General features: G+C 59.2%; 1 protein-coding gene and 1 non-coding gene across 3 annotated transcripts; both read right to left on the bottom strand.

Moving 5' to 3' along the window:
- Positions 1-746: 746 nt before the first annotated feature.
- On the bottom strand, positions 747-21,223 carry EIF4G1 (eukaryotic translation initiation factor 4 gamma 1). Of its 2 annotated transcripts, XM_056121148.1 has the most exons (34): positions 21,090-21,223; positions 20,385-20,441; positions 19,982-20,075; positions 19,575-19,661; positions 19,032-19,052; positions 18,284-18,460; positions 17,961-18,060; positions 16,760-16,872; positions 15,879-15,971; positions 15,703-15,769; positions 14,600-15,430; positions 14,275-14,363; positions 14,003-14,192; positions 13,773-13,906; positions 13,521-13,679; positions 13,194-13,379; positions 12,895-13,092; positions 12,518-12,664; positions 11,704-11,940; positions 11,155-11,259; positions 10,887-11,046; positions 10,574-10,674; positions 9,729-9,831; positions 9,285-9,387; positions 8,896-9,128; positions 8,671-8,789; positions 8,415-8,587; positions 7,817-7,942; positions 7,635-7,716; positions 4,370-4,468; positions 4,141-4,275; positions 3,972-4,053; positions 3,736-3,876; positions 747-1,355 (listed from the first exon to the last, which is right to left on the bottom strand). In XM_056121148.1, exons 3-34 carry the CDS (start codon positions 20,039-20,041, stop codon positions 1,171-1,173), a joined length of 4,836 nt encoding a protein of 1,611 aa, XP_055977123.1. In that variant the 5' UTR covers positions 20,042-20,075; positions 20,385-20,441; positions 21,090-21,223; the 3' UTR covers positions 747-1,170. The 2 variants fall into 2 exon arrangements, with proteins under 2 accessions (XP_055977123.1, XP_055977124.1); XM_056121149.1 differs by lacking the exon at positions 19,032-19,052.
- LOC130030897 (small nucleolar RNA SNORD66) lies at positions 10,760-10,836 on the bottom strand. The gene has a single exon (XR_008793557.1). It is a non-coding gene; the product is annotated as a small nucleolar RNA SNORD66 (small nucleolar RNA).
- Positions 21,224-26,037: the final 4,814 nt, after the last annotated feature.

Genomic DNA, 26,037 nt, shown 5'->3' with positions numbered 1-26,037 from the left:
GGCTCCTCCCTCTCGACACCGGCCCCTGCCTCAAGGCCCCCCGCCCGCCGCGGCCCGCGCTCCGGCCGGGCTCCCGCGGCCCGACTGCCCAGCCCGTGCCCGGCCTCCGCTTCTTACCCTGACCCGCCGGGCTCCGCGAGCCGACGCAGCCCATGGCCAGGGGCGCTAGCCCGCGCTGGGCCACGAGGCCCGGGCCATCGTCTCGCAGAGGGTCGGGCCACGGCCACCGGCGGGGAGGGGAGAGCCCGCCCGCGGGGAGGAGGGGGTGCGCGCCGCGTCCGCCTCCGCCTCCGCTCCCCGGAGAGGGAACCGGGCCGGTGACGTCAGCGCGGGGCGTGGCCACCGCGTCACCACCCGCGGCGGGCGGGGCCGGCCACGTCACCCAGCAGGGTGGCTCGGAGAAGGCTCCCCCGGCTGGGCGGGGGGGCCCGGACCCGGCCGGGGCTCCTCGGGGATGCTTCTCCTCCTCCTCCAGCAGGGGCCCGGCCAGCTCTCCGCAGGTGCAAGCCGGTCTCCTCCTCCACACCCAACTACAGGGCAGTCCTGTAGGTCACCCCCTTTGACCCAGTTCCAGGCCCCAAACCTCCCGGGAAAAGGCCCCAGGCCTCTGAAGTCATGGTCATTCAGTTCGAAGCAAGTCCGGGTCCCTCCCAGAGTGCAGGGGTCTGTAAGGACGCCCTCCCGCCCGCCCAGACAAGCCCCTTCCTCCAGAGGGATCAGCCACGAAGCAAGCACGAGGCAGTGAGCTTAATTGAATTCATGTTTAATAATTACAGGCACCGTGCCCCCCCTTCCCCCTGCCCAGGCAGCAGGGGGGGTGCAGGGGCTGGGGCATATGCCCCCAGCAGCGAGGACGGCAGTCCCATGAGTGATTTTCAGAAAATAAAAAAGGACCCCAGGGGCAGGCGGTGGTGCCCCCCTGCCCCCCAAGACACACCAAATTTCAAGACTTTATATATAATATATCTCTGTGCCCCGGGGGAGGAGGGGGACACCTGGCAGCCCAAGCCATCCTGCCTCTTCAGCCACTTTATTAGCTCAGACACATTCCACTACAGGCACCCACTGCCGCCGCCGCCGCCGCTGCTGCCACCCCCACCCCCTGCAGTCCAGGCGGCTGGCCGGGCCATCGAGTGTCCATGGGGCGCCGGGCCCCGGCCCCACCCGCCCTCAGTTGTGGTCAGACTCCTCCTCATCTGCCTCACGAAGCCACTTGAAGAAGGCTGTGACAGATTTAAGGGCCACGCCCTTGCCCTGCTGCTCAGCAGGGTCCTTGCTGCTCTCCCAGCTGTAGAAGGCGTCCTCCTTCACCACATCCTCGTCATATAGCGCGTCGAAGAACATCCGAAGCAGGTCTGCAAAGGACGGCAGTTAAGAGGCCGGGCGGGCACATGCCCCAGGGCCCCCCTCCCCCAGGTCCCGCTGCAAACACCAGGCCAGCATCCCAGCGCCTGACCATTCCAGTTCCCAGATCTCCAACAGGAAGCCAACCTCATGATCCCAGAGGCTGGTGTGCAGGGGTGAGTCATCTGGTCAACCCTCACGCCCACCCCAAGGCTCGCGCCTCAGCAGCTTCAGATGACAACGTGATATTATGAATCGGAAGGGGCCAGTGACAGGCAGCACCTGCTGCGTTAGGGCTCGAGCACTCCAGAAATCGCAGCTTGTCACACAGACGTCACGGTGGACCAGCTTGCCACATCCTCTGACCCCCCTGCAGATCCTGACAAGCCCTGGTCCCAGGGTCCTCACCCACCCCGCCTCGAGCCCTATCCCAGTGGCAGGAACATCCTTCACACCACCCCCCACTCTGCCCCTGTGTTGCCCACCCCTGCCTTCCTGGCTGCCCAGCAGTCTTCCTGAGCACTTGTCCCCTGAGCCTCTGAGCCAAACCCACGCCACTGCCCACACAGCACTGTGGGTCCTCCCAAAAGCAAAGGCTCGTACTAAACACGGGGAGTGAATGTGGAATCCAGGCCAGGGGGACACACTCGGGGATGTCTCCGGGCAGGAATAAGCCACAATGTTCCTCAGGGCACGCCCTCAAATTCACAGTCGCTTTTAAGAGGTCTCTCAGCCCCAGCCCACAATGTTGGGGTTTACACCAAACTCGCCGGGGTTTCCACTAAGCCTGTGCTCATTAACACCAAAATCCCACGGCCACGGCTGCTTTGGGGACCCTGAGCAATCCATCATCCACTCTGCCTTCTATTTTCAAGCTCGAGTTTCTCTCATCCAAACACAAAAGGCCTTATTACAACCACTATTATTTATAGCCAAACAAAAGATTTTTGTCTTTCGACAAGAGATTAATTGAACTCAAAGATTTTTGTCTCCACTTACTGTTCTTCTTTCTTCCTGTCTCAGTATTACTACTTAGTCCTTTCCAATCCAGATTCTGCCCCGTGCCCCACCAGACAGTTGGTCTGCTGAAGGAGAGGGGTGCCTCCATTTTTTGGGTCATACCCACCACAGCTGCGCCGGAGACTGAACCCAGGCCCTCAGCATGCCTACCACGTCCTCCCGCCCGACCTCCACGCTTGGAAACACTCCGATCTGTTCTCCAGGCACTCCCAGGCAGTCTTGTGTGAACGGCTACTACCCTGGCTGAGGCGCCACAGCCCGCCATTCATTTTGGTCTCTACCTCCAGCACCCCCGAGGCAATCCCAGGTCCCCTTGTGATGCGCTACCTGTGCCAGCTAGGCCGACCGGTCTCCAACCTCTGACCTCTAAATGAACCTAGACGCCCAGCAGCGACCTGGCATTCCCTGTTGCCTCCGCCGGGGAATGCGAACACAAAATGCCCACGGTGCAGCTTAACGCAGAGTGGCTTCCACCCAGAGATGGCACCGCACAGCCACCCTGTCTGCCGCACACTCGTCCCGGACACCCACGGCTTCTGTTCCCCCACCGCTACCCCCAGACCAGCGTCTGTGATCCGCCGCCTCCTCTCCCACCTCCAGAGCCAGCAGCAGAGCTGCTCCCATTCCCAACCCCACCCTCATCTGCTGACCCTGAATATTCCCGTTCACCCACCCCCAAAATACATTCACAAACTAAGGAAACAAAACCCCAACCAGCCCCCGCCCCATGAGGTTCCCTAGGGATGACACATCCCCTTCACATGGAAGGGGCGGACCTACTCTCGCTCCCAGGCCTGCCTGATGCAGTGCGTGCAAAGGCCAGGATGAACTAAACGTACAATTTTTAAACTCCGGGCTTAAGATGCAACTCTGCTACCCAGCCCACCTCCCTCAGCCGTGCTCTGCCACAGGCCCTCCTGGACGCAGGCTGCTTCCAACGCCCCCCTCCCCCTCCAGTGCCACAGAACTCCCGCCGTGCACGACCTTCTGGAGAGCACCCACCAGGCCACCCGTGTTCCCTCCATCCCTGCTCCACACCCAAGAGGGGATCAGCGCTCAACATTTCCCTTAGTGCCCTGAAGGCGCATCTCAGGAACAGGTAACCCACGTCTCTGTCCCCGTTCTGGGAAAGGGATAACCGCAGTGACCCGCAGGAACACGAAAATGGGCCCCATGAGGCCAGGGAAGGAGAGCATCTGGGCCCAAGTGGGGCAGTCCACACCCGGAAGGAGTCAGCGACTACCACCCCTGCGCTCCCGGCAGCAGAGAGCCGACCAGTCACCGAATAAGGGAGCCGTGCTTCTCCAGGGGCCACCCCCCTTTGAGGTGGCACCTTCCACGACGCCTCCCCTCCCCCAGCCCTGTTCTTACTGGCAGGCTGTTCTAAGGTCACTACAAGGGCCTGGAGGGCATAGAGCGCCTGCAGCTCCTTCTGCTCGTCACACAGGTACTTCTGTAGTAGTTTCGCTCGCATCTTCAGCACCGAGACATCGATTTTGAGGGGCGTCTCAACTGTGGGAGGAAAGACAGGGTCAGCGGGCGTGTCCTCGGCCGGCAGGGGCGCCCCAGATCCCCCTCCCTGCCCAGGCGCGCCAGGCCCCCCTTACAGAGGATCGCGGAGTAGCAGACCGTCGTCATGAGGGCGCGGACTAACGTGTTGGATGCGACCTGCTGCTCGCTCAGGTTGGCCTGGTCGGGGGAAACAGACGGAGTGTAAGTCCTGGACCGTGGCCCGAGGTGCAGGCTCGCTGCGGCGCTCCCCGGCCCCCCACGTACCTCGATCCACTCAAACACCCGCTGGTTACTGCTGCCCTCCTTCAGCAGCTTCTCCAGCTGACTTCTCAGCTCCTCGGGGGGCAGCGACCGCTGGCCAGGGGCTTCAGGCTCCTCGCCCAGGGTGTACTCCACCTTCTGCAGACAAAGGCCCAGAGGAGGTCCAGCACCCGCAGTGAGGAAGGGGTCCGCCTTCAACCCCCTGCCACTCAACCCCACGCTAACTGCCCACCTGTTCAGCAACGAAGGCACCAACATCCTGGCCGTCAGGCAGGAATTCCTTCCAACTGAGGCCAGCCTCTCGCCACAGCATCCCTACCTTTTTGGGACCCTGAAAAACACACAAGATCCACTAAGCACCACCCCCACAACAATCTAACAGTGCCACAAGAGTCACCCTCCCCACCCCGAAAGCCCCAAAATTTACAAGGAGAAAGCAAAATTTTGGGGAGGAAGCACAAGGGTTAAGGCATTTGCCTTGCACAAAGTCAACCCAGGTTCACTCCCAGCACCCGATCTAGTCTCAAATCCCGCCAGAAGTCATGCCTGAGCAGAGCTAGGAGCAGGCCCTGAGCACTGCCAGACATAGCCCCAGACCACAAAATAAAACAAGCTAACTGAAGAGTAAAATGGTATTCATAGAAAAGACCTCAAACTACCTACTACTGGCTAAGGATGCTAGAGATGCACCAAACAGGGGCGAAGAATACCAGATTCCCCAAACAAGAATAGGCCTCTTACACAGTCCAGATATCAGCAAACCCCCAATAAACAAACTCATCTGCCAAACAGCTGTGAGGCCGGGCAGAGGGTGAGGGGACAGACTGGAGGCCTACGCGCCTCAGGAAAGATGTTTATTAGACTTCACAGAGGATTTCTCAAAGGCCCACCAAATCCCAGCACCTCGCCCTAGCCTTCCACGCTCGCCTCCAGCTCTCCTTTCATTACACTATGCCAAGTAAGGACGTTTATGGGCATACACGCCGCAGTCAGCACTCACGGCTGACAGCTGCAGGTACGTGCCACACCCTGACGAGCCCGATCCTCACACTAACAGCAACCTGCACTATGAGACCTGCAGCTTCACTTACTAATGGCCACTGCCAACCCAACAAAATTCTTAACAGTTTACGCATTTAAAAAGGCCCATTTTGGAACATAAAGTAACAAAATAGGAGACTAACACCCAAGGATAGCGGAGGTAAGTACCAGGAGGTTTACTCCATGGCTTGGAGGCCAGCCGCACACTCCAGGGGTAAAGGCAGCTCAGATAGAGAAGGGAGCACCAAATAAAGGGTGTTGGGAAGATCCACCCAGGATGGGAGATGCATGCTGAAAGTAGACTCTAGACCGAACATGATTGCCACTCAATGCCTCTTTCGCAAACCACAGCACCCAAAAGGAGAGAGAGAACAAAAGGGAATGCCCTGCCACAGAGGCAGGGAGGGTTGGGGGAATGGTGGGTGGGAGGGATACTGGGATCAGTGGTGGTGGAGAGTGGGCACTGGTGGAGAGATGGGTACTCAATCATTGTATAACTGAAACCCAAGCACAAAAATTTGTAAGTCTACAACTATACCTTATGGTGTTTCACTAATAAAAATTTTAAAAAAAAGGCCCATTTTGTTTTACATTTTAACAGATTAAAAAATAAATTGTTGGGGGAGCTAGATCAATAGTACGGTACAGCAGATAAGGTTCTGGCCTTGCACAGTAGACTCAGGTATCCCCGGCATCACATATGGCCCCCAAACACCACCAGGAGCAATCCCTGAGCACTGATGGGTATGGCCAAAAAGATTTCTTTTTTTTCCCTTTCTTTTTGGGTCACACCTGGTGATACGCAAGGGTTACTCCTGGCTCTGCACTCAGGAATTACTCCTGGATGCTGGGAATCGAACCCGGGTCGGCCGTGTGCAAGGCAAACACCCTACCCGCTGTGCTATAACTCCAGCCCCAACAACAAAACTTATTTTTAAAAAGTTATCTCACAACTCGGGGCTGGAGAGACAGCACAGCAGGTGAGGCATTTGCCTTGCACGCGGCTGACCCAGGTTTGATTCCCAACATCCCGTGGTACCCTGAGCGCCACCAGGAGTAATTACTGAGTGCATGAGCCAGGAGAAACCCTTGTGTATCACTGGGTGTGACCCAAAAAGAAAGAAAAAAAAACTGTCCCACAGTTGATAAACAGCATTTCAAGAATATGACAGCTGGCACTAGCGACATAGCATGACAGCTAGGGCACTTGCCTTGCATGCAGCCAACCTGGGTTTGATCCCCCGCATCCTGCACGGAACCCTTGCAGTGCCAGGAGTGATTCCCGAGCAGAGACAGAAGTAACCCCTGAACATCCTTGGGTGTGGCTCAAAACCAGAAATGAAACAAAATCGCTATGATCTCACGTCTCGAAAGTGCCTAAACAGGTGCTACAAGTAAGAATTGGTAGGTGCGGGAAAACACAAGAGTAACTCAAAGCTTTTCTATTTTAATTTTTGGTTTGGGGACCACATCTGGTGGTGCTCATGGCCTTCTCCTGGCGAGCTCAGGGGATGATATGGGATGTCAGGGATTGAACCTGGGTTGGCTGCATGCAAGGTTAAGGAAGAGCCCTCCCCCTCAATGCTTTTAGAAACAAACTATGCCAAGATGTCTCCACTGAAAGGATTACTACACCACTGAAAATAGTTCTTTCCCATTCAAAGTCTCACTTCTCCGGGTCGAAGGCAGCTGAACTCTGGGGGCCTCTCACTACCATTAAGTACCACAACCCGAACTTGCCTTTTCCCAACTTTTCACCATTCCACCCTCTAGTGTCCAAGCCACTGCCCTTCCAGAAAAGCTTCCCAGACTGAACATTACCCAGCACACGCCTGCAGCCTCGCAGTGCTCACGGCACTCAACTTCAACTATTTCACGCTTTCCTTCACACTTGTTTTCATTAAGTTGTCATCCCCGCCCCCCGCCCAACTTGTTTCCTGTGCTTTATTCCCAGTGCCTAGTACGTGGTAATTTTTTTTCTTTTAACGCTAAGAGACAGCAGGGCCAGAGTGCTAGTACATACAGTGGGTAGGGCATCTGCCTTGTAGGGGGCTGACTAAGGGTTAGATCCCCAGGACCCCAGAATCCCAAGCACAGAGCCATAGCCCTAAGCAGCGCTGGGTGTGCCCCCACCTAAATAAAACCTACAAAAAGCTAGAGGAGACAGTTCCAAGGGGCGATAGCACTGTGTGCGCAGGGCCGTGGGCACTGACCCCGAGGCTGCACAGTCCCTGAGATCCCCCAAGTGTGAACCTCCCATGGGAGAAAAGAAACTAGTTTGAAGAAGGAACAAGTCGGCCTCTTGGTGATGCCAAACGGGCCTGGGACTCTAATTCTGGTCGAGGCAAGGTGCCCACAGCCCAGCGCTTCTCCTCGGGACAACAACTTAGCTGTCGGCCACAGTGTCCCCCCGGGGTCCTGAGGGACCGGCCGACCCACACAGGGGCACCACTCACCAAGCTCTTGCTCAGGAGCCCCAGGATCTCCAGCAGCAGCGAGGCAGCTTTTCCCAGGGGTCTCAGCGGCTTTGTGATCTCCCTACAAAAGCCAAGGCCACACACGTCGAGCCCCTACCCAGAAGGCTCCACGCACGGCCCCACCGTCCCACACCTGCCCCCCTCCCACCCCGAACACTTACCTGAACAGCTCGCCCATAGGCACCCCACCCTCCTGCAGGATGGGGGTCACTAGTTCCGCCAGGTAGAGCCACACGTGGGGGATGTCAATCTCCATATCTTCAGCCAATTCTAGGATTTCATACAGCCTGCAAAGGGAACTCGAGTGAGGCCACTACCTCAAGCTCGGGACATCTCTCCTGTGGTTGCTGGGGATGAAAGCCAGGACCTCGACACCTGTGCGGTGGGTACTCCACCCCGAGCTACATCCCTTGCCCTAGCCCTCGAGCTAAGGCCGCTTCCTTTCCCATTTGATTCCTCTGGGTTTGTTTTGGGACCATACCCAGCAGAATCACTCCTGGCAGTATTCAGGCGAGTGTGGCACCGCAGACTAAAGCCAGGTCAGTGTGTGCAAGGCAAACGCCCTCCCTACTAGCCCCATGAAGCCACCTCCCCCACTCCTGGTACAGAAACGTGGCCGTTCAGAAGCCTATGTTCTTCTTACGCTGGGCCACCCCTAGTGGTCTGGGATCGCTTCTGGCAGTGCCGGGGATCAAACCGGGGTGCTGGCCGGGGGTCATTAGGCGAGTGCGGGCGGCAGGCCCCGAGAGCCCAGCATACCCTCGGTAGTACTGCGCCGTGGAGAGGTGGCCAGCACAGATGAGCTGGTGCAGCAGCCGCCCCATGTGCTCCCGGGCCACGGAACTGCGCTCCAGCGTGGACTCGACGCCGTGTCGCACGAAGATGAAGAGCAGCGAGGGCGAGGCCAGCTCCTGCACACACTGCACTGCCTCCTGCAGGGCCAACAGTGCGGTCATGCAGGCAGGCCTCCGCGCCCCCGCCGCAGTCCACGCGCTCCTCCCACCCCCCAGCCTACCTTCATGTCATTGAGATGGAGATACTCCTCAATGATGGCCTTGGACTTCTTCTCCAGCTCCTCCTCAGAGAGCGCCGCCTTCGGGGGACTGGCCGGGGGCAGAGCGGCTTCTCGCTTGGCTGAGGAGAAGATGGAGCCAGAGCCCCAGTTCAGAGCAGTGCACCTCCCGTGGAGCCTGTCCCGGGCCCAGCTGGGCCAGCCCTCCCGTCCCAGGCCGGCCCATACCAGCATCCCGCCCGCGGTCCCGGTCCTCCGTGAGGCTAGCCGCCTTACGCAGGCCCTCGGGCTGGGAGGGCCGCTCTCGACTCCGCTCCTCCACTTCCTTGCTGAAGCTCCGCTTGGTGGCCGGCGTCCGTGCGCGATCGAGGCGGTCCCCCCGGTCACCTCCTCGCTCACTCCGCTCAAGGCGGTCTCCTCGGTCCCCGGCTTTCTCACCCCGTTCCCGGCTCAAGCTACTCCTGGGAAAGAGACAGGCACATCGGCTCAGCAGGTGTCCTCACCAGGCCCTGCGGAGTCCAGTTCCCAGCAGAAGGAGGAGGTCCCAGTCTCAGCCAGGGGCTGCGTGCAGCCCAGGCGAGGATCTCCACGGCAACAGCCTGGGCTGGGGAGCTCACCTCTGCACCACCCTCCTGGTGTCTGTGCTCTCTGTGGGCACTGCTTGCTGAAGGGCTGAGAAGCGATTCAGGGTACTGGTAGTCGATCGGGCAGCTTCTGATGCTGGGAGACAAAACACGCGTTACAGACGTTCTACTTTCAGGGTCTGACCGACCAACCCAGGTTCGGTCCCGGCATCCCATTTCTTCGTGTGTGCTCCCGCCAGAGTTAATTCCTGAATGCAGAGGCGGAGTCAACCCCGAGCATTCCTGGGTGAGACCCAACACCCCTCCACCCATACCTTTCTGCTTTCCTACAGCCCATCACCTGCCAACAGATACACAACACCTGGTTCTCATTCTGGTACTGACGCAGCCCAGGAGCTGGATGTAAGGATCCAGGCACACGCCACTGTCCCGCCGCCCCCAGCCACTGTGCTCAGCCCGCCCTGCAGACAACCCTACCTGCGTCTGAGGGCTTAGCCGTGGAGCCTCCGCTGCTGCCCTTGCCCCAGCTCATTCGGCCTCCAGGCGCGAAGAGCTGGTTGTTGGAGTCGATGGAACCAGGCTGAGGGAGGAAAGGGGTGCAGCGTCAGGGGGATGGTCCAGCGAGTCCCCAGCCCACCACCACACACAGCCACGCAGGATCTGAATGACCCAACCTGGAGCCGAGCAAACATTTCTACAGAGGACTGGGGAAAGCTCCAAGGGCCTGCGTGCAGGCTTTGCACCTGGAGGCCCGGGTTCCACACCCAGGACAGCTGTGAGCAGACCCCAACGCCGAGGCAACAGTGGCCAGTGTGGCCCATGTCCACAGACAGTAACAACAGAAATGCCCCAAGGACAAGTGGACAGCTTCAAGGCTTGGTGAACATACTCCGCGTGCAGAAACCCCAACTGATCCCCAGCCCCTGTGGTCCTCCAAACAGAGTGTGGTCCCCAAACCAACAGACAGAAAACCACAGGTAGCCCCCGTTTTCTTTTGCACCCCTTAAGGTGGCCTTTTGAGCTGTCAGCCGCACTTTACAGCTGAGCACATCAACCCGACTCCGTTACAGCAGCACGGAAGCCACTAGTGGCACGCAAGGCAGGAGTGTGGCTATGCCCGAGCAGGCCAGGGACGTGGACACTCATCCTGCCTGCACCACTTCACCATGCTCCATTTCTGAGCCGAAACTCTTAGCCAGAGGGAGCGGACGAGATTTGGCGTGCGTGGCTGCTGACCATGGCCCAAATGGAGTATGTCCCCAAGAACAGGAGACGCAGACCTGGGCCCAATCCCTCTCTGCAGGCGCCCCACACACACTCACCTTTGTGATCTTGGTGAGTCGTGACGTGTCAATGGGACGGCTACCTTTACTGATGGGGACCGTGTTCCAGCCACCATCGTCCACAAGAGGCAGCCCGCGGCCTGGGGTGGAAAGGAGAGCACAGCGCGAGGGTCAGCCCCCGCCAGCCCTCCCTGGCCCCCGCCCCCTGCACAGCCCACATCTCCCTTCCTCAGATCCTCAGTTCCATCAGGAGGTCTCAGTGGCCCAGACACGTGGCACTAACACAGAAGTCATCAGTGGAAAGGAGACCCCCCCCCCAGGTGGCGCCTCCAGCCCAGCCCCCGGGACTCACTGATAGGTGGACCTGGGGGGCCTCCCCGGCGCTTGTCGCCGCCCTTGGCCATGAGCTGCTGCACTTTGATGTGCTCCCGGTGCTCCTCCATCTCAGCCTCCTTGTGGATCTGGTCGATGGTCTTCGGACCCTGGTCTCCTCGGCGCGGCACCCAGTTGCTCTGTGAGAACAGGGGGTCAGTCAGAGAACGTCCGCCAGAGCGGGCCGGGCCAGGCCACACCGTGGGGCTGGTCAGAAAACAGCCCAGCAGAGGGAGCAGGGTCCCTACCCGCCGCAGGTCCAGCACGTCCTGCAGCATGAAGCGGATTCGGGAAGAAGTCTTCTTTTCTTTGATGATTTTTTCCATCTGCTGGAAATACTGATCCATCCGGGGCTAGAAGCGACAGGATGAGGTCATTCATTTCTCTTTGGTATTCCAACCACTCCCCAGGGGGCCCCCACACCCAGCAGTGCTCAGGGCTTTCTCCTGGTGATGCTCGGGGACCATATGGGGTGCTGGAGATGGAGTCTGGGTCAGGGACACACAAGGCAAGTACCCTTCCCACTGTATTAGATCTCTGGCCCCTCTCTGGTTTTTGGAATGACCCTCAGCAGTGCCTGAAGGCGAGCCCTAGGCAGGTGCTGCTCAGGGGACCACGCAGGGTCAGGGGCCAAACCTGGGCTGCAACCCTCGCATCATCTGGTGAGCCCAGGGCAGCCCTTCCTCATTCTCCCCACCCAGAGCAGGCCCTGGTTCCACCGACAGTGACCCTGGGCCTTTGTGGCCCAGGCAACAGCTCGACAGAGCAAGCCTGTGCTGCCCTGCACGCCCTCCTACCTTCGCCTTTTCAAAGTCCAAGTCTTTGCCAATGGTAGTGAGCAGACGGCAAAGGCATTCGAGGGACTCCTCATCGTGGTTCTTAAGGAGCTTAACCACGCAGTCGTGCATGATGGCTTCCGTCAGCATCTTCAGCTTGAACAGCTCCCCAATAAACTTGATATTCCCTAATGAGCGCCGGCGGGCTATATCTCGAGCCTCTTCCAGCTCTTCCTTCAGCCGCCCCCGTTCCTCTGCCTGCCACCAGGAAATAGGAGTGCATCGAAACAACCCTCAGCAGAAGCCTCACTCCCCTACAACCTGCATACTTTGGGGGGGTCTAATGGGAGGTCCAGACCACACCCAACGGTGCTGCGAGATGACTGCATGGCCTAGAGAGGCTCAGGGCTAACTCCTGTCCTGGCGCTGCTCTCAGGGGTCACCCCTGGCAGTGCTCGGGGGACCTTATGGAGTGCCCAGGATCAAACCCAGGTTAGCTGCAAGCAGGACAAGTGCCTTACTCATGCACCACTCTCTCTCCATCCCCGGCAACGGGTCCTTTTCATCTGGGGGGTGGGGGACTGTGGGGTGGGGCACCCCCATACCCCGTAGGCCAATATATGGGATGCCAGGGATAGAATCTGGGCCAGCCAGTACAACTGCCCTAACGCTGTACCATTTCTGAGTCCAAAGCTGCGTGCACACACACAGGCAGTAATCACTCACGCCCCAAGGCAGAGAAATGCCACTCGGTCACTCAGCCACACTCTGCAGGGGGTGGGCAGCACCAGGGTGCCCCGAGGACGGGCAGTGGCTCTGCTGGGTTTCCTCTCACCGTAGCGGCTTCGTCCATCTCCTTCTGCTTCTTCTCAAACACCTCGTCGTCATCTTTGTCTTTTTCAAACTCCTTCTGACACCGATTCAACAACAGCTTTCGGAAATTCACAGTCACCGTTGGCTTTTCTGTAGTGGGCACTTTCAGCTGGGGGTCGGAGAGAAGCGTCCACTCAGGCCAGGCCAGGGTGGGGCCAGCCCTGAGTCTCCCACCACCTGACCCGAACGCCCCCACCCCAGCGCGGCCTGCTTTCGGCTGTCCTCGCCAGCATGGCCCACCAGCAAGCTGGACTCGGGCACCTTCCGAGCCAGACCCTCACCGAGGCAAATGGGGGGGGGGGGGGGACGACGACGACGGACATGGGACGGGACACTCACCGCCATGAGGCAGCGGCACATGTTGGCATAGGCCACAGAGAAGTTGGGCTCTGAGATGGCCTTCTCGAAGATGAGGTCGATGACCCCTTTGAGGCGCTCCTCCGTGTCGATGGCCAGCTGGGTCACCTGCTTCATCAGCTGCTGGAACATCTGGGGCGTGAGCTTATTCAGGATGGAGCGCACCCTGCGGAACAGGTCCTGGTGGTGGGGGAGAGAAGACACAGAACCTCAGAACAACAGCGGCCACGTGGCGGGCGGGGTCCGCAGGGGGCTGGGGCCCGCAGCAAACCTGCCCATACCTGGGTCTTGCTGCCGTCAGCGTCTTCCTCCCCACGGTCCTTGTCGGCCGCCGTCCTCTTGCTGCTGGGTTTCCAGGCCTTCTCGGCTTTGTTCAGTTTGATGTCTTCAGTCATTAACACCGTGGCAATGATCTTGCGTGGTTCCTTCCGGGGGCCCGGCTGGGAGCGCCGGGGTCCCAGACCAGCCTAAGCCGGGGGCCAGGACAAGAGAAGGGAGAGAGTCAGAGCAAGCCGGGAACCCCCACCGCCTCCCACACCGGTCAAGGGCAGATGGCTTCCAGTGCCCAGAGAACCACCCCCACACCGCCTGGCCCCTCGGCCACTCACCGGCCCGCGGGGCAGCTCCCCACCTGGCCCACCCCTTGGGGGCCCTCGGGTGCTGACAGCTGGTCGGCCAAGGTTGGCAAAGGGCGGAGTAAAGTCTGGGCCACAATTGATGCCCGAGAGCCGAGTGGGATCCAGCGGCCGCAGTGGCGTTTTATTGGCCTGGGAAGAGAGTAAGGCGTCGGCACAGTGAGCATGAAGGGCGGGGACAGGCCAGGCTGCCCGGCTCAGCGACGCCCACGCCAGCCTACCCACCTTGTCCAGCACCACATCGCTGATATGGGGCAAGCCCTCTGGCTTCTGCATGCTGGCGAAGATGAACTGGAAGCCAAGCAGGAAGTCTCGGTCATAGCGCTTCTTTTCCTCCAGGTTGAGAGGCTTCCACTGGTCTGGAAGGAAGAACAAAGGTCGTGCTCAGCCGGCGCCCACCAGGGGCCCAAGGGGCGCCCCGGGCCTGTCCCCCGCCCGGCCCCTCCGCAGCATACCTGACTTGTACTCATACTTCTGCTCCCCGGGCTGGATGTTCTCGGCATTCTGGATTTTGTCTTCCTTGGAGTCCCACGTCTCCTCCGTCTCCTCAGACCGAGCCGGGGCGCCGCTGCCCTCTGGCTCTGGGCCGGGATTGCTGCCCGTGGGTGGCGGCTGGTTCTCCGCCTCTGGCACTCCCGGGTTCGCCTGTGACCGGAGGACACGGTGCTGGGGTCGTGGCTTCCCCCCCAAACCTGCCTTCGCCCTCAGCTCCCGGCCGCTCCCTTACCTCCTTGAAGGCATCCAGTAGGTCTCCGACAGCTTCCTTCTTATTGAGATCCTTCATTTTCCGTCTCCTCTTTGGCACAAACACTGCCACTGTTCCAGGGGAAGAGAAAAGCAGTGGGACTGACCTGAGAATTCCCAGGGAAAACCAGTAGCATCCGGTGCACGGCTGTCTCTGCACCGCACCTTCCTAAGGAAAAGTCTAGCTCCCAGGTTCCACCCGTCTCCGTGACCCAACCACCCGACCACACGCCCCCTCACCGCCAGGCACAGGTGCACAGTGGCACCCGCGAAGAGAGCCCCGCGCCGGCCGCCAACATGCCTTTTACCTTGGGTCGCTGTGGACGCCTCCGAGTTCTGGGACGGGTGCACGGGGGCAGGGGCGCTCTCTGCGGGGAGCACTTCCTCCCCTCCCTTCTCACTCTCGGCTTCTCCTGGGTCTCCTTCTTCTTCCTCTTCCTCCTCTTCCTCCATTTCCTCCTCCTGAGCAGGGACGGCCGCTGGCGGGGCAGAGGGGGCGGCAGCGGGTGGAGCCGCCGGGGCTGGGGCCGGGGCCGGGGCCTCCTTGGCCAGCTCCTTGGGCTCACTGACGGGGCTCAAGTCCGCAGCTGGTGGCGAGGGGGCTCCGTTGAGCAGTTCCTCTGGTTGGGCAGTCGGAGCCGCGGGCAAGGGCGGCTCTGAGGGACCAGCTGGAGGAGAGAGCGGAGCAAGCTCGGCGGCGGAGTCCACCTCCGGCTCCCGGTCCTCCGATGCGTCAATGCCATTGGGCTCAGGAAGAATTTCCACCGGGTGAGATGCCAGGGGAGCGGGCACCTGGAGAGGGCTGGAAGAGAACTCAGACTCTGGGATCGGTTTGCTCAGCGTCACTTCGACTTCCAGGATAGGTTCAGCGAGGGGAGGGGGCTCTGGAGAGAGGCAGTACGGCTCCCCGGCTTCATGCGCCACAGGGCTGGAGTCTTCTACAGACATCTGGATCATCCCCGTCGTCATCGTGTCCCCGGGAAGAGAGAGGACGGTGAGGTTGGGCTCAGACCCCGGCTCCAGGATCGGGGGTGGTGACGGGGTCGGAGAAGGTGACGATGGCTGGGATTCGGAAGGACTGTGCTCTGGGCCCGGCAGCCCGGGCCGGCCCCCGATGATCGCTGCCTGCGACCGGTCATCTGCACCCCAGAAAATGAACAGCGAAACTGAAGACCAGGTCTCCAGTCCTGGCGCCCCTCCTCCTCCCGGCTCAAGCACCTGGAACGCGGTGCCCCCACCCCAGACACACAGACACACACCCCTCGGCGACCTAAGTTCTCTCCCCTTCGCCCCCACAACGCGATCTGTCCTTTTCGCATCCCGGTGATTCCTCTCTAGCCGGCGGCTCGTGCCAAGCCACCTCCTCAGCGTCTTTGGGTGCCACCCTCCTCTGCCCCACCTGTCGCCTTACCTGGCCGGACGACGACAGCCACCTGGGGAGTCTCCCCATTAGCCTGAGGCTCCAGACCGCCTCCCGTCTGCAGAGCACAAAGGGTTACCGGGTTCGCCCCCGAGAACCCCACAGCCCTGCTCGCCTCAGCCCGCCCGCCAGCTCCACTGTGACGAGACGCCCCGGGACCCACGTACCTGGGGAGGGGTGGGGGTGGAGGCGGTGCGGGCCCCAGACATGATCTCCTCTGTGATATCCTTCCCGCCTTGGTTTGGATCTCGAATTCGGATCTGGGGAAAGAAAGCCGGGGGGTGAGTGGACAGCAGGAGGAGCCACCTCTCCACCCTGCCCCACGCCTAAGACTCCAGGCCAAGCTCCCACCCCCCACCGGGAAGCAGGTGGGTGGGCGCCAGGAAGCCCATGAGTTCTACTGTCAATCCATCCGGCTGTGCTGCTGAGCCCTGCGCTGGCCGCCACCCGAGGAGAGGCCTGACCTCACAGAGCAGTCCCGGGCATCATAATGCTCTCCCCCAGCTCCCGGCCGGCCCGCGGGCCCAGGACCCCCAGCCAGCTCCCGGCCGGCTCACTTGTGGCTGGTCGGCCTGATCTCTGGGGGCAGGGCCCAGACCCGGTGGGTGGAGCCAGGGTGACTCAGCGGCTTCCCCAGCCCTGGCACCCTATTCTGGGCACCACGCCCAGGGCTTGAGGACTGAGCAGAGGCGGAGGCCTCAAGAGCTTCCAGGACCGGGGAGGGAGGTGGGGGGCGGGGGCACAGAAAGCAAACCTTTGCCACAGCAAGGCAAGGCACCAGACGCGAGGAATCAAATGCAGATGTGAGGGACCCCCAAGGCCGGGGCACCGGGGGACTCCACCCGCGCGCGGCCCTTTGCCTGCCCGGGAGCGGCCTCCACGCTGCCACCTCGGTCCCTGACAAAGAGCCCAAGCGCTTCCCAAGTCCCCATGCTCTGCCCACTCTCAGCCTCAGATCTGCTTCCTCAACTTCCTGCTCCCTGACCCACATGCGCCTGACCTTGATGATCCCTTTCCAGGCGTCCTGGAGCCCCTTGCTGCTACTCACCGTCTTCCGCTCTCTCTTGGGAGCAATATGGGGGGGCTGGTTCATCAAAACCGGAGCGGGGGCCACTCCAGTGGGAAACTGCTGCACACCCTGGGCTGGATAGTAGGCGCCAGCTTGGAGGGGGCGGGAGAAGACGGACACAGGGGAAGGGAAGAGCGGTGGCAGCGTCAGGGCCCAGCCAGACACAAATGCCTCCGTGCAAACCTCCCGCCCCCAGAGCCTCTCATCACCCTCAGCCAGCCCCTTGCCCTGCTCCACCCTCCTCCCCAAGGGAATGAGGTGTCTGTCAGAGCTGGGAAACCAGTCCGAACTGCTGCGTTTACAAGGATTCCTGACACACGCCTCGTGGGCAAAGCCTTCCTTAGCCACTGGGTACCAGCTACCTGCACTCGGGCCTGTTCCTCCTCTACTAGCTGAGTGAGCAGGCAAGCAGCCCACCCCCCGCAGCACGCGCGGACTCCCGGGGAGCCGCGACTGCTCCTTAGCCTGAAACGCAATCAGGGCTTTGGCTGGGAATGAGAAAAACTGATTTGCCAACCCTGCTGCTCTCAACTGGGTCCAGTCCCGTCTCCAGCCCTCTGCTAAGGGGCAAGGAAACAAAATGCAACATTATGTACTAGCAGACCCAGGGTGAAGGAAAGCGAAAGCCTTTAAAGCAACAGTCTCCGAAATGGGATGCACTCTTCGATATCCACATATGATTGACTAGCAACTCTCATTTACTCGTCCGAGTTATGGATGTGGATGAACGAACAAAAACGTACAGGTATTGGGGTACACACTCAAAATTTCTCCTGACGATCAAGAAATTTTGGAAACGACTGCCATAAAGAACAGACTGATCCTTTCCTAGAATGTGAAGGAGGACACGGCTACAGACGCTTCTCAAATCCACGCGACCTGAGCTCCCCGCAGCCGGGGAGTGCGGGCCACAGGGAATGAACGCTGACTGGCAGGCCCTGACTGGGGGTGCCCGCGCCTGGATTCCGCGACCTCGGGGACTCGAGCTCCGAGGAGAGGATGCCACCTCCTTCCCCCATCCCCAAGCCACCGCCAGACACAGGTCAAGTACCAACTGATCCCTACCACTGACGAACCCTATCATTTTTTAACCAACACAAGCCTGGGAAAGGTCTTAGGAGCTCACAGGTGAGTTTAGATGCTCCCTGAACTCATTCTCCCCGGCACTCCCCAGCCTTACCGTAAGTCCCAAACTCGGTAGGGCTTGCACCCGGATAAAAGCTTGGGGCTCCTGGTTGCACGGGATACTGCTGTGTCGGGACAACATAAGTAGATCGCCCCTGGGGAAGAGGACGAAGGGAGACACGGAGTTGAGGGCGCTAGGAGGCGCTTTCTCAGACGCCAAGAGAATGCAGGGCAAGACAGGACAAGCCAACACTTGGCAAGGTCCAGAAGGAAGGCCGACCTCTGGGAAGAAGACTCGGGAGCAGAGGTGAGGGCCAGGGAGGAAAGGGTCGGGAGACAAGTTTCTGCGGCTTTCAGCCCCCAGGTTTCCAGCCTCACCTGTCCAGGGATGTAGTAGGCCCCCTGGGAGCCTGGGTAGGAGATCTGGGAAGGGATCATCATTACTTGGGATCCGGCAGGGTAGACATGGGCAGCTGGGCCAGGGCGGGCGGGGGCTGCACTCTGCACTCGGGAGGCTGCACTGCTCGGGGGCTGGGCCCGGCTAGTGTAGAAGTGCTGTCAGGGAGGGAGGAAGGCGGTTGGCTTGGCCAGGGGAGGAAGTCGAGCAGAATGGCAACTCCACAGGGTCTCCGGCCCAGAGAGAACTGCTGCTGGGGAGCACAAGGGCAGCCCCTCCGAGACCCCCTCGACCAGCTGATGGGTTAGGCGGCCGCTGGACTCACAGAGGCCCTGCAAACTCCGAGTCCAGCCTTGGCACTCGGGGTACACACTGACCCCCGGACCGCCATGCATCTTCGGGGGGCCCCCGCCAGCTATCCTGCCGCGGAGGCCTCCTAACGGCCAGATGCACGGTGCCTAAGTACAGCCAGTCGGGCACTGCACATCCCAGCATGCACGCCCCCCCCACACCCAAGGCGCTCACCACTGACATGCAACCATGTCCCGGGGCCCGGATGCAGGGCTTTAAGACCGAGGCCCTCATGCATCGGTCACCCTCAGACTGAGGACCTGGACAACAAGCAAGTCCCCACCCTGAAGTCCCCCAGTCCCTGCGCCTAGCACCTGACAAGGGTGGAAGGTCAGAGTGAGACCAGGACAAGGTCCAGGATGAGCGAAGGAGCATTACCTGCAGAGACCTGAATCCTCCCTGAGAGCACATGGGACAGGAGAGAAAAGAATTATCCCCAAGGTGATGAGGGGCCCCACGCAGACAGGCGCACGCGAGCGCACACGCACACACATGCGCGCACGCACGCACACACGGAAGTAGGGCAAGAAACCTCCCACTCAGTGAGGAAGAACGGAGGGAACAGAGAAAAGCAAGAACCAGCTAGAGAGCGTCGATCTTGCCCCACTCCGGAGGGAAAAAAGACAGTATGGGAAACGGAGCAACGGCGAGCTCCCAGTGAAAGGAGAGATCAGGAGAGAGTAGGAGCTGGCAGGACCCCAAAACACTGCTCCCAACTCTCCGAGCATCGGGACCCCTAGTCACGCCACCCCCCTCGATGACACACTGCCCCACGGGGCCAGCAGAAGTAAGCAATCCACAGAGGGGAAATGGGGCACCGGGTACCAGGGCCTCCATGGTTTCCATCCTAGGGGCCCAAGTGGCCTTGGCTTTCCAGGGCTCCCACCCAGGCCCCCTACTCCCCTCCCCGCAGCCCCTCACCTGGCGGGGCTGAGAAGGCGTGTTCATTTGTGTCGCTTGTGGCGTACTGAACACCACCGGTGCTGTCTGCCCCGGGGGAAACGCTGGCTGAAGGGGAGGGGGGAGACCAGAGTTCAGCGGGAGAAACCAGGGTGGGGCAGAAACCCAAGGCGGTGAGGCAGGGGGCGGAGGTCTCTGGCCGGGGCCTGCCTCTCCTGCTGTCCACATGCCCCCTCCCCGGCCGGGCCAGCCCCTGGGAACAGCCCAGGGGCCCTGTCTCAATTTGGCAGCAGGAAGCTGCACTTTGCCCTGACACCGATGGGGGTGGGAAAAATCCAGAGGTTGGAGCCTGTTTGCTGACTGGCTGGCTGGCTGGCGGCCCCCACCCCCACCCGGGCCTCTGCCTGGCGATTCCTCCCCCTAATTACCTGTGGGAGTCCAGGGGACGGGGCGGGTGGGGGGCCTGTGGGCTGTGGAGGTTTGTTCATTTCATTTGGTGCCACATCAGGGTCCCCCCAGCACCTGTTGGGAAAGAGTGGGGCTCGGCAAGGGGGAAGGGGCCTAGGGGCGAAGCGAGGGGCCGGGTCCCGCGCGAGCAGCCCCCCACCCGGGGCCTAGGAGGAGGAGGAGGAGGAACAGGAGGAGGAGGAGGAAGAGGAGCAGGCGCAGCACGGGGGTACAGAAGGGAGCAGGAAGCGACGTCGCTTCTGTCTCCGTCCCCCACCCCCCCAAGGCATTTGTCAAAAAAAAAAAAGAAAAAAAACCCAAAAACCCGGCGGTGGCAGCAGCAGCAGCAGCACGGCCAAAGCACCCCGCAGCCCCCTGACTCACCCCCTTGGTTAAGAATAAGTCCACGGTGCGGCCTACAGGTTCTGGGCATCCGAGGGCCTGGGGTTGGGGAGGCGAGGGGCTATCAAGCTGGCTCCGCGGGGCCCCGGACCGACCCGACCGGAAATTCCAGGTCTCGCTGGCACCCGGCGCCCGGCTCGCACGCGCACACGCGCACACGCGCACTCACACTCGCACTGGCACACACACACACTCGCACGCACGCACCCGGGGCAGGAGCGGCCTCGCGGGCCCCGTGCGCGTCCCCCCCACCCCCCGCCCGGGGACGCCGGGTGCGGGGCCTGGGCGCCGGGCGGGGGTCCCCGGGGGCGAGGCCGGGCCGGGCCGGGCGGGGCGGGGGCTCCTCCCTGGCCGCCGCCGCCGCCGCCGCCGCCGCCGCCCGCGCCCGCCCCGCGCGGCGCCGCCGGCCAGTGCCAGAGCACGACGTGTCACTTCCCGGCGGCCCGGCGGGCGAGCAGGCGGGCGGGCGGCCCCGGGCCCGCGCCGCGCTCCCCGCCCCCACCCGGCCGCGCCGCCCCGCGCCGCGCCGCGCCGCGCACACGTGGGCCCGCCGATCGCGGCCTGGCGGGGCGCGGGGCCGGGGCGCCGGGCCGGCGGGCGCGCGGGGGCCGCGGCCGGCGCGGATGGCGGCGGATGCGGGGGGCGGGGGCGGGCGGGCCGGGTCGGGCCCGGACATGGCGGCTTTACCTTCAGTCTCCTTCAGTCCGCGCGGCCGAGCCCCACGCAGCCGCACAGACGCAGTCCACGACCATTTCCGGCTCCCCGCACGGCTCCCGCTCGGCGGCCGCCGCTTCTCCGCAGGCGCAGCCGGCGCCCCCACGTGACCGGCGCGGGGGGCGGAGCCGCCGGCGCGCGGGGGGCGGAGTCGACGCCGCCGCCGCGCACATGGGCCGGGCCCCGCCCCGTCACGTGACCGCCCTCCGGGCCCCGCCCGGCCCCGCCCGCCCCCGTGTCCCCTCCCGAACTTGGCGGCGGCGCCTCCCCTCCTGCCTCTAGGGGGGCTCCCGAGGCAAGGAGGGGGCCGAGCTGGAGGCCTTTGGAGGTCGCGGTCGCGCGGGCGCCCCTCGAAACGGGTTGCAGACATTCGAACCGGGAAAGTCGTGGGGTGGGGAAGGGTTGGTGGATTCGTGTTTTGCAAGCATCACACAGACGCTTCCCCTGGGGACCCGGGCCCCCCTCCCGGGAAAAGTCGAACACTTGAGAAATCCAGAGACCCCCTGCTCGCGGTCACAAGACTGATTTGAAGCGGTGGCGGTGGTTCGTCCTGATGCCACGCACCCTTCCTTGCCTCGGGCTTACTCCTGGCTCTAGGCTCTGGGTCGCTTCTGGTGATGTTCTGGGATTATGTTTCGTTCCCGGGGTGGCTGCGTGCAAGGCAAGTAACCTGCGTTTATTATCTTGACCTGCCCTCCCAAAAGACTTTTGACCCCAGAAGAGACGGCCTAGAGACAAATTCAGGTCTTCAAAAAATTCATATGGGCCCTGAGAAATTCCTGAGCACAGAGCCAGGTGTAAGCCCTGAGCATTGCTGGGTGTGTCACCCAACTCAGCACTCAACTCCCTGACAATATACTTACTACCTACTTCGTTTACCCGTAGGAAAATGAGGACGATTTGAAACTAGCGGAAACCAGTGCAGCTCAAGCCTGAACTTTTTTGTTTTCAGTTTTTGGTTTTAGGTCACACCCAGCGGTGCTCAGGGCTTACTCCTGGCTCTTGGTGGGCTCAGGGACCATGTATGTTGCTGGGAAAGTCACCGGGACGAAGGCAAGCGCCTTGCCTGCTGTATAATCTCTCTGGCCCTAAGTCTTGCCCCAATTTCTATCATTATGAGCGAAAAAATCACATTTTCTCTATTAATGATAGAAATTCTCAGAATAAAACATCCAGTGAGGGTGAAGTTAATACGTGAAAGTGCTTATTAAAACTAAGTTATTAGCAACGACTCAGGCCCTCTCTCTCTACAACCCCCCCCAACTCTGTTGTACACACACATATGTACTCTCACAAGCTAAGAATGTATTTCCTCAGAGGCTGGGGAGATGGCATAAAGCTGGAGCACAGGCTTTCATATGTGGGGCCTAGATGCGATCCAAAGTGCAGAGAGAGCTACCTCTTAAGCGCTGAGCTGGAGAAGCCATCAGTGTGGCCCCCAAATAAAACAAATACCCTCAGCAGCCAGAAACTGGTCATATGTAACCTATATGATACCTTTTTTTTTTTTTTTGCTTTTTGGGTCACACCCAGAAATGCACAGGGGTTACTCCTGGCTCTGCCCTCAGGAGTTACTCCTGGCGGTGCTCAGGGGACCATATGGGATGCTGGGAATTGAACCCGAGTCAGCCGCGTGCAAGGCAAACGCCCTACCTGCTGTGCTATCTCTCCAGCCCCCATTTATTAACTTTTTTAATGAATGGTAGTAACATACACAGTTACAAAGTTGTTCATGTTTGGGTTTCAGTCATATAATGTTCCAACACTCATCCCTTTACCAGTGTACATCTCCTACTATAATGTTCCCAGTTTCCCTCCCACCCCCACCCTGCCTTCCTCTGTGGCAGACACTTCTCTCTCTATCTCTTCCTCCATCCCTTCTCTGTTCACATAAATATATACATACATATATATACACTGTACTCTATATATGATATAATTTAATCTTCACAGTTTCTTACAAATAGATTGCATTATCCCCACTGTATATGAGAAACTGCAATAAATGCAAAAAATGGAGAGCAGATGAGGGGCACAGAGAGATAGGTGCAATGGATAGGAAACTTGACTTGCACATGGCCGACCCAGGTTCAATCCCCAGCATCCCAGATGGTCCCCTGAGCCCACCAGGAGTGATTACTGAATACAGAGCCAGGTATAACCCCTGAACAACTCCAGGCATGGCTCAAAAACTAAACACAGAAAGAGAGCAGAGTAGATATTGTGACCATCACTTAAAGCTACTTTCTCTACCCTTCCCTAATCTTGTTTGTTGTTTTTTATGTTTGTTTGTTTTGTTCTGGGGCCACACCCAGCAGTGCTGAGGGCTTGTTCCTGGTGCTGCTCCAAAGAGGATGCCAGGGATCAAACCCAGGAAGGCCGTGTGCAAGGGAAGCATCCCTCCCATGCTCCACTATCGCTCTGGCCTCACATTATTAAGCAAATTAACAAACAAGAATCTATTCTATTATTGCCTAAATGCCCATCAGTTCCTGACTCAGAAACCGCGGTGACAAACTCATCCAAACAAGATAGTATCTAAGAGACATCTTGACTTGACCCATAGGTCCTTACCTTTGGTATGCCCTAAACTTCATATACACTTTGTCATCTGTCCCTCTTCAATCGTCTTCCGCCAGATTGCTCACATATGCTTGTTTTGTTTTGGACTGTTTAGGGAGCCACACCCAGCAGTGCTCAGGGGCTAGTCCCTGCTCACTGGCTGGACACTTGGGCACTCCTGGGAGTGCTTGGTGGGGGTCCACCCAGGCCTGCATACAGGTCACATACTTCCTCCACAGGCCTGCTCACATTCTCTTTCAACACTGCACATGCTGAACATCTGGGATTTCTCCTACATTCCTTCCCAGCCACATCTTCTCTGGTACCAGGTCCTACTGGTATTTAGATCAAGATCAAGTCCTACGAATTTTTATCTTTCAACAGTTCTTCCTGGACTCCTGGAGGGAGCACAAAGTGCTGGGGCACATGCAAATGGGAGGCCTGGGTTTGGATCACCCGCAGAGCCTGGTCACAGGACAGGTGGGAGAGGCCCCCAAGGGTCACTGGGTGTGGCACCAAGGAATTCCTTCTCTTGCCTTTCCTCTTAACTACTGCCTCTGTCCGGGCATTCATTTCCCTTGCCACTCCTCTGTGGGTTGTCTTCCGCTGGTTAATCTCTTGGGGCCAGAGCAATAGGACAGTGGCTTGGGTGTTTGCCTTCCATGAAACCCACTGAGTTTGATTCCTGGCATCCTATATGGTCCCCCAAGCACCTCCAGGAGTAACTCCTGAATGCAAAAATAACAAACAAGGGGCTGGAGCGATAGCACAGTGGGTAGGGCATTTACCTTGCACTCGGCAGACCCGGGTTCAATTTTCAGCATCCCATATGGTCCCCCAAGCACCACCAGGAGTAATACTTGAGCCAGGAGTAACCCCTGTGCATCACCAGCTATGACCCAAAAAGCAAAAAAATGAAATAAAATAAAATAAAAAATAACAAAAACCCACGGTTGATTTCTTTCCTGTCTCAGGAGTCCTACTAAAACGCCCTGTTAATTTCTCAGCACAATAAAGCTTTTTTTAATTTTTTTTTCTGGTTTTGGGGCCACACTCAACAATGCTCAGGATTTAGCCCTGGCTCTTCACTCAGGAATCACTCCTGGCAGTGTTCAGGGATGCAGGGATCAAACCCCTGTTGGTCGGCAGTGTGCAAGGCAAGTGCCCTCTCCACTGTACTATTACTCTGGCCCCACAACAGAGCTTCCTGAAACCTGCTCTGGGCCTATGTCTCTAACAGTATCTCCTACCACACCCAGGCCTTACCTTATACACACAGCCAAACCTGGTTTCTGAAAGCAAATAGCTTTTTAAACTTCCTGTACTTGCTACTTCCTTGGATACAGCTTTTTCCTGGACAAATTCCTTATCATCCTCCAAGTCTATTTCCCCTGACTTATCCAAGCATTTAGATTCTGTATCTCAATGACACTCTGATACTTTGTTCACATTCCAGTACAATACAGTACAACAATTGTTTTCTTTCCCATTACATAAGTTGGTTTTCTTTGTTTGTTTGTTTTATAGCACACTGGGGCTCACTCTCAGCTCTGCACTCAAGATCACTCCTAGTGGGACTCGAGGTACTATTGAGGTGCTGGGAATCAAACTGGGTGGGCTGCATGCAAGGCAAAATCCTTCCTCGCTGTACTATTGTTCTGATCCGTTACATAAGAATTATGAACTGGGGGCTGGAGAGCTAGTAACGCACATAGGACAAGCACAAGAGAATTATGAATCAGACAGATAGTAGAGTGGTAAGATGCTTGCCTTGCATGCTGTGGACCCAGCCCTGTATTGTCCCCCAAGCCCACCAGCAGTGATTCCTGATTGCAGAGCCAGGAGTAAGCTCTGAGCACAGCTGGGTCTGGCCCCAAAACCCATAAATAAATAATTCTGAAGATAGGATATTCCGCCTGTATCTTTGCACCTCCCCAAACTAGAATTAATATCCAGTGCTTGCCTGGAGAGGGGTAAGGTGGGGCCCAAGCTGATTTAAATTCCCATCACCACATGCTGTCCCTCCAAGAACCACCAGGGGTCACTTTTTTTTCCTTTTTGGACACCCAGCGATGCTCAGGGCTTACTCCTGGTTCTGAACTCAGGAATTACTCCTGGTGGTTCTTGGGAAACCATATGTGATGCCGGGGATCAAACCCGGGTCAGCCATGTGCAAGGCAAACACCCTACCCGCTGTGCTATCTCTCCATCCCCACCAGGGGTCACTCATGAGCACAGAGTCAGGAATAGCCGCTGAACACTTCTGAGTGTGGCCCAAACCCCAAATCAGTGACTAAATAATTGCCTGAATATGAAAGGTTAAGAGGTACTTTAAATTTGTATTTGTCAGGGGCCAGAG

The sequence above is a fragment of the Sorex fumeus genome, unplaced genomic scaffold, assembly GCF_029834395.1.
Source record: "Sorex fumeus unplaced genomic scaffold, SorFum_2.1 ptg000044l, whole genome shotgun sequence".
In the NCBI taxonomy this organism is placed as follows: Eukaryota; Metazoa; Chordata; class Mammalia; order Eulipotyphla; family Soricidae; genus Sorex; species Sorex fumeus.
This window is presented reverse-complemented; position numbering and strand designations above follow the sequence as displayed.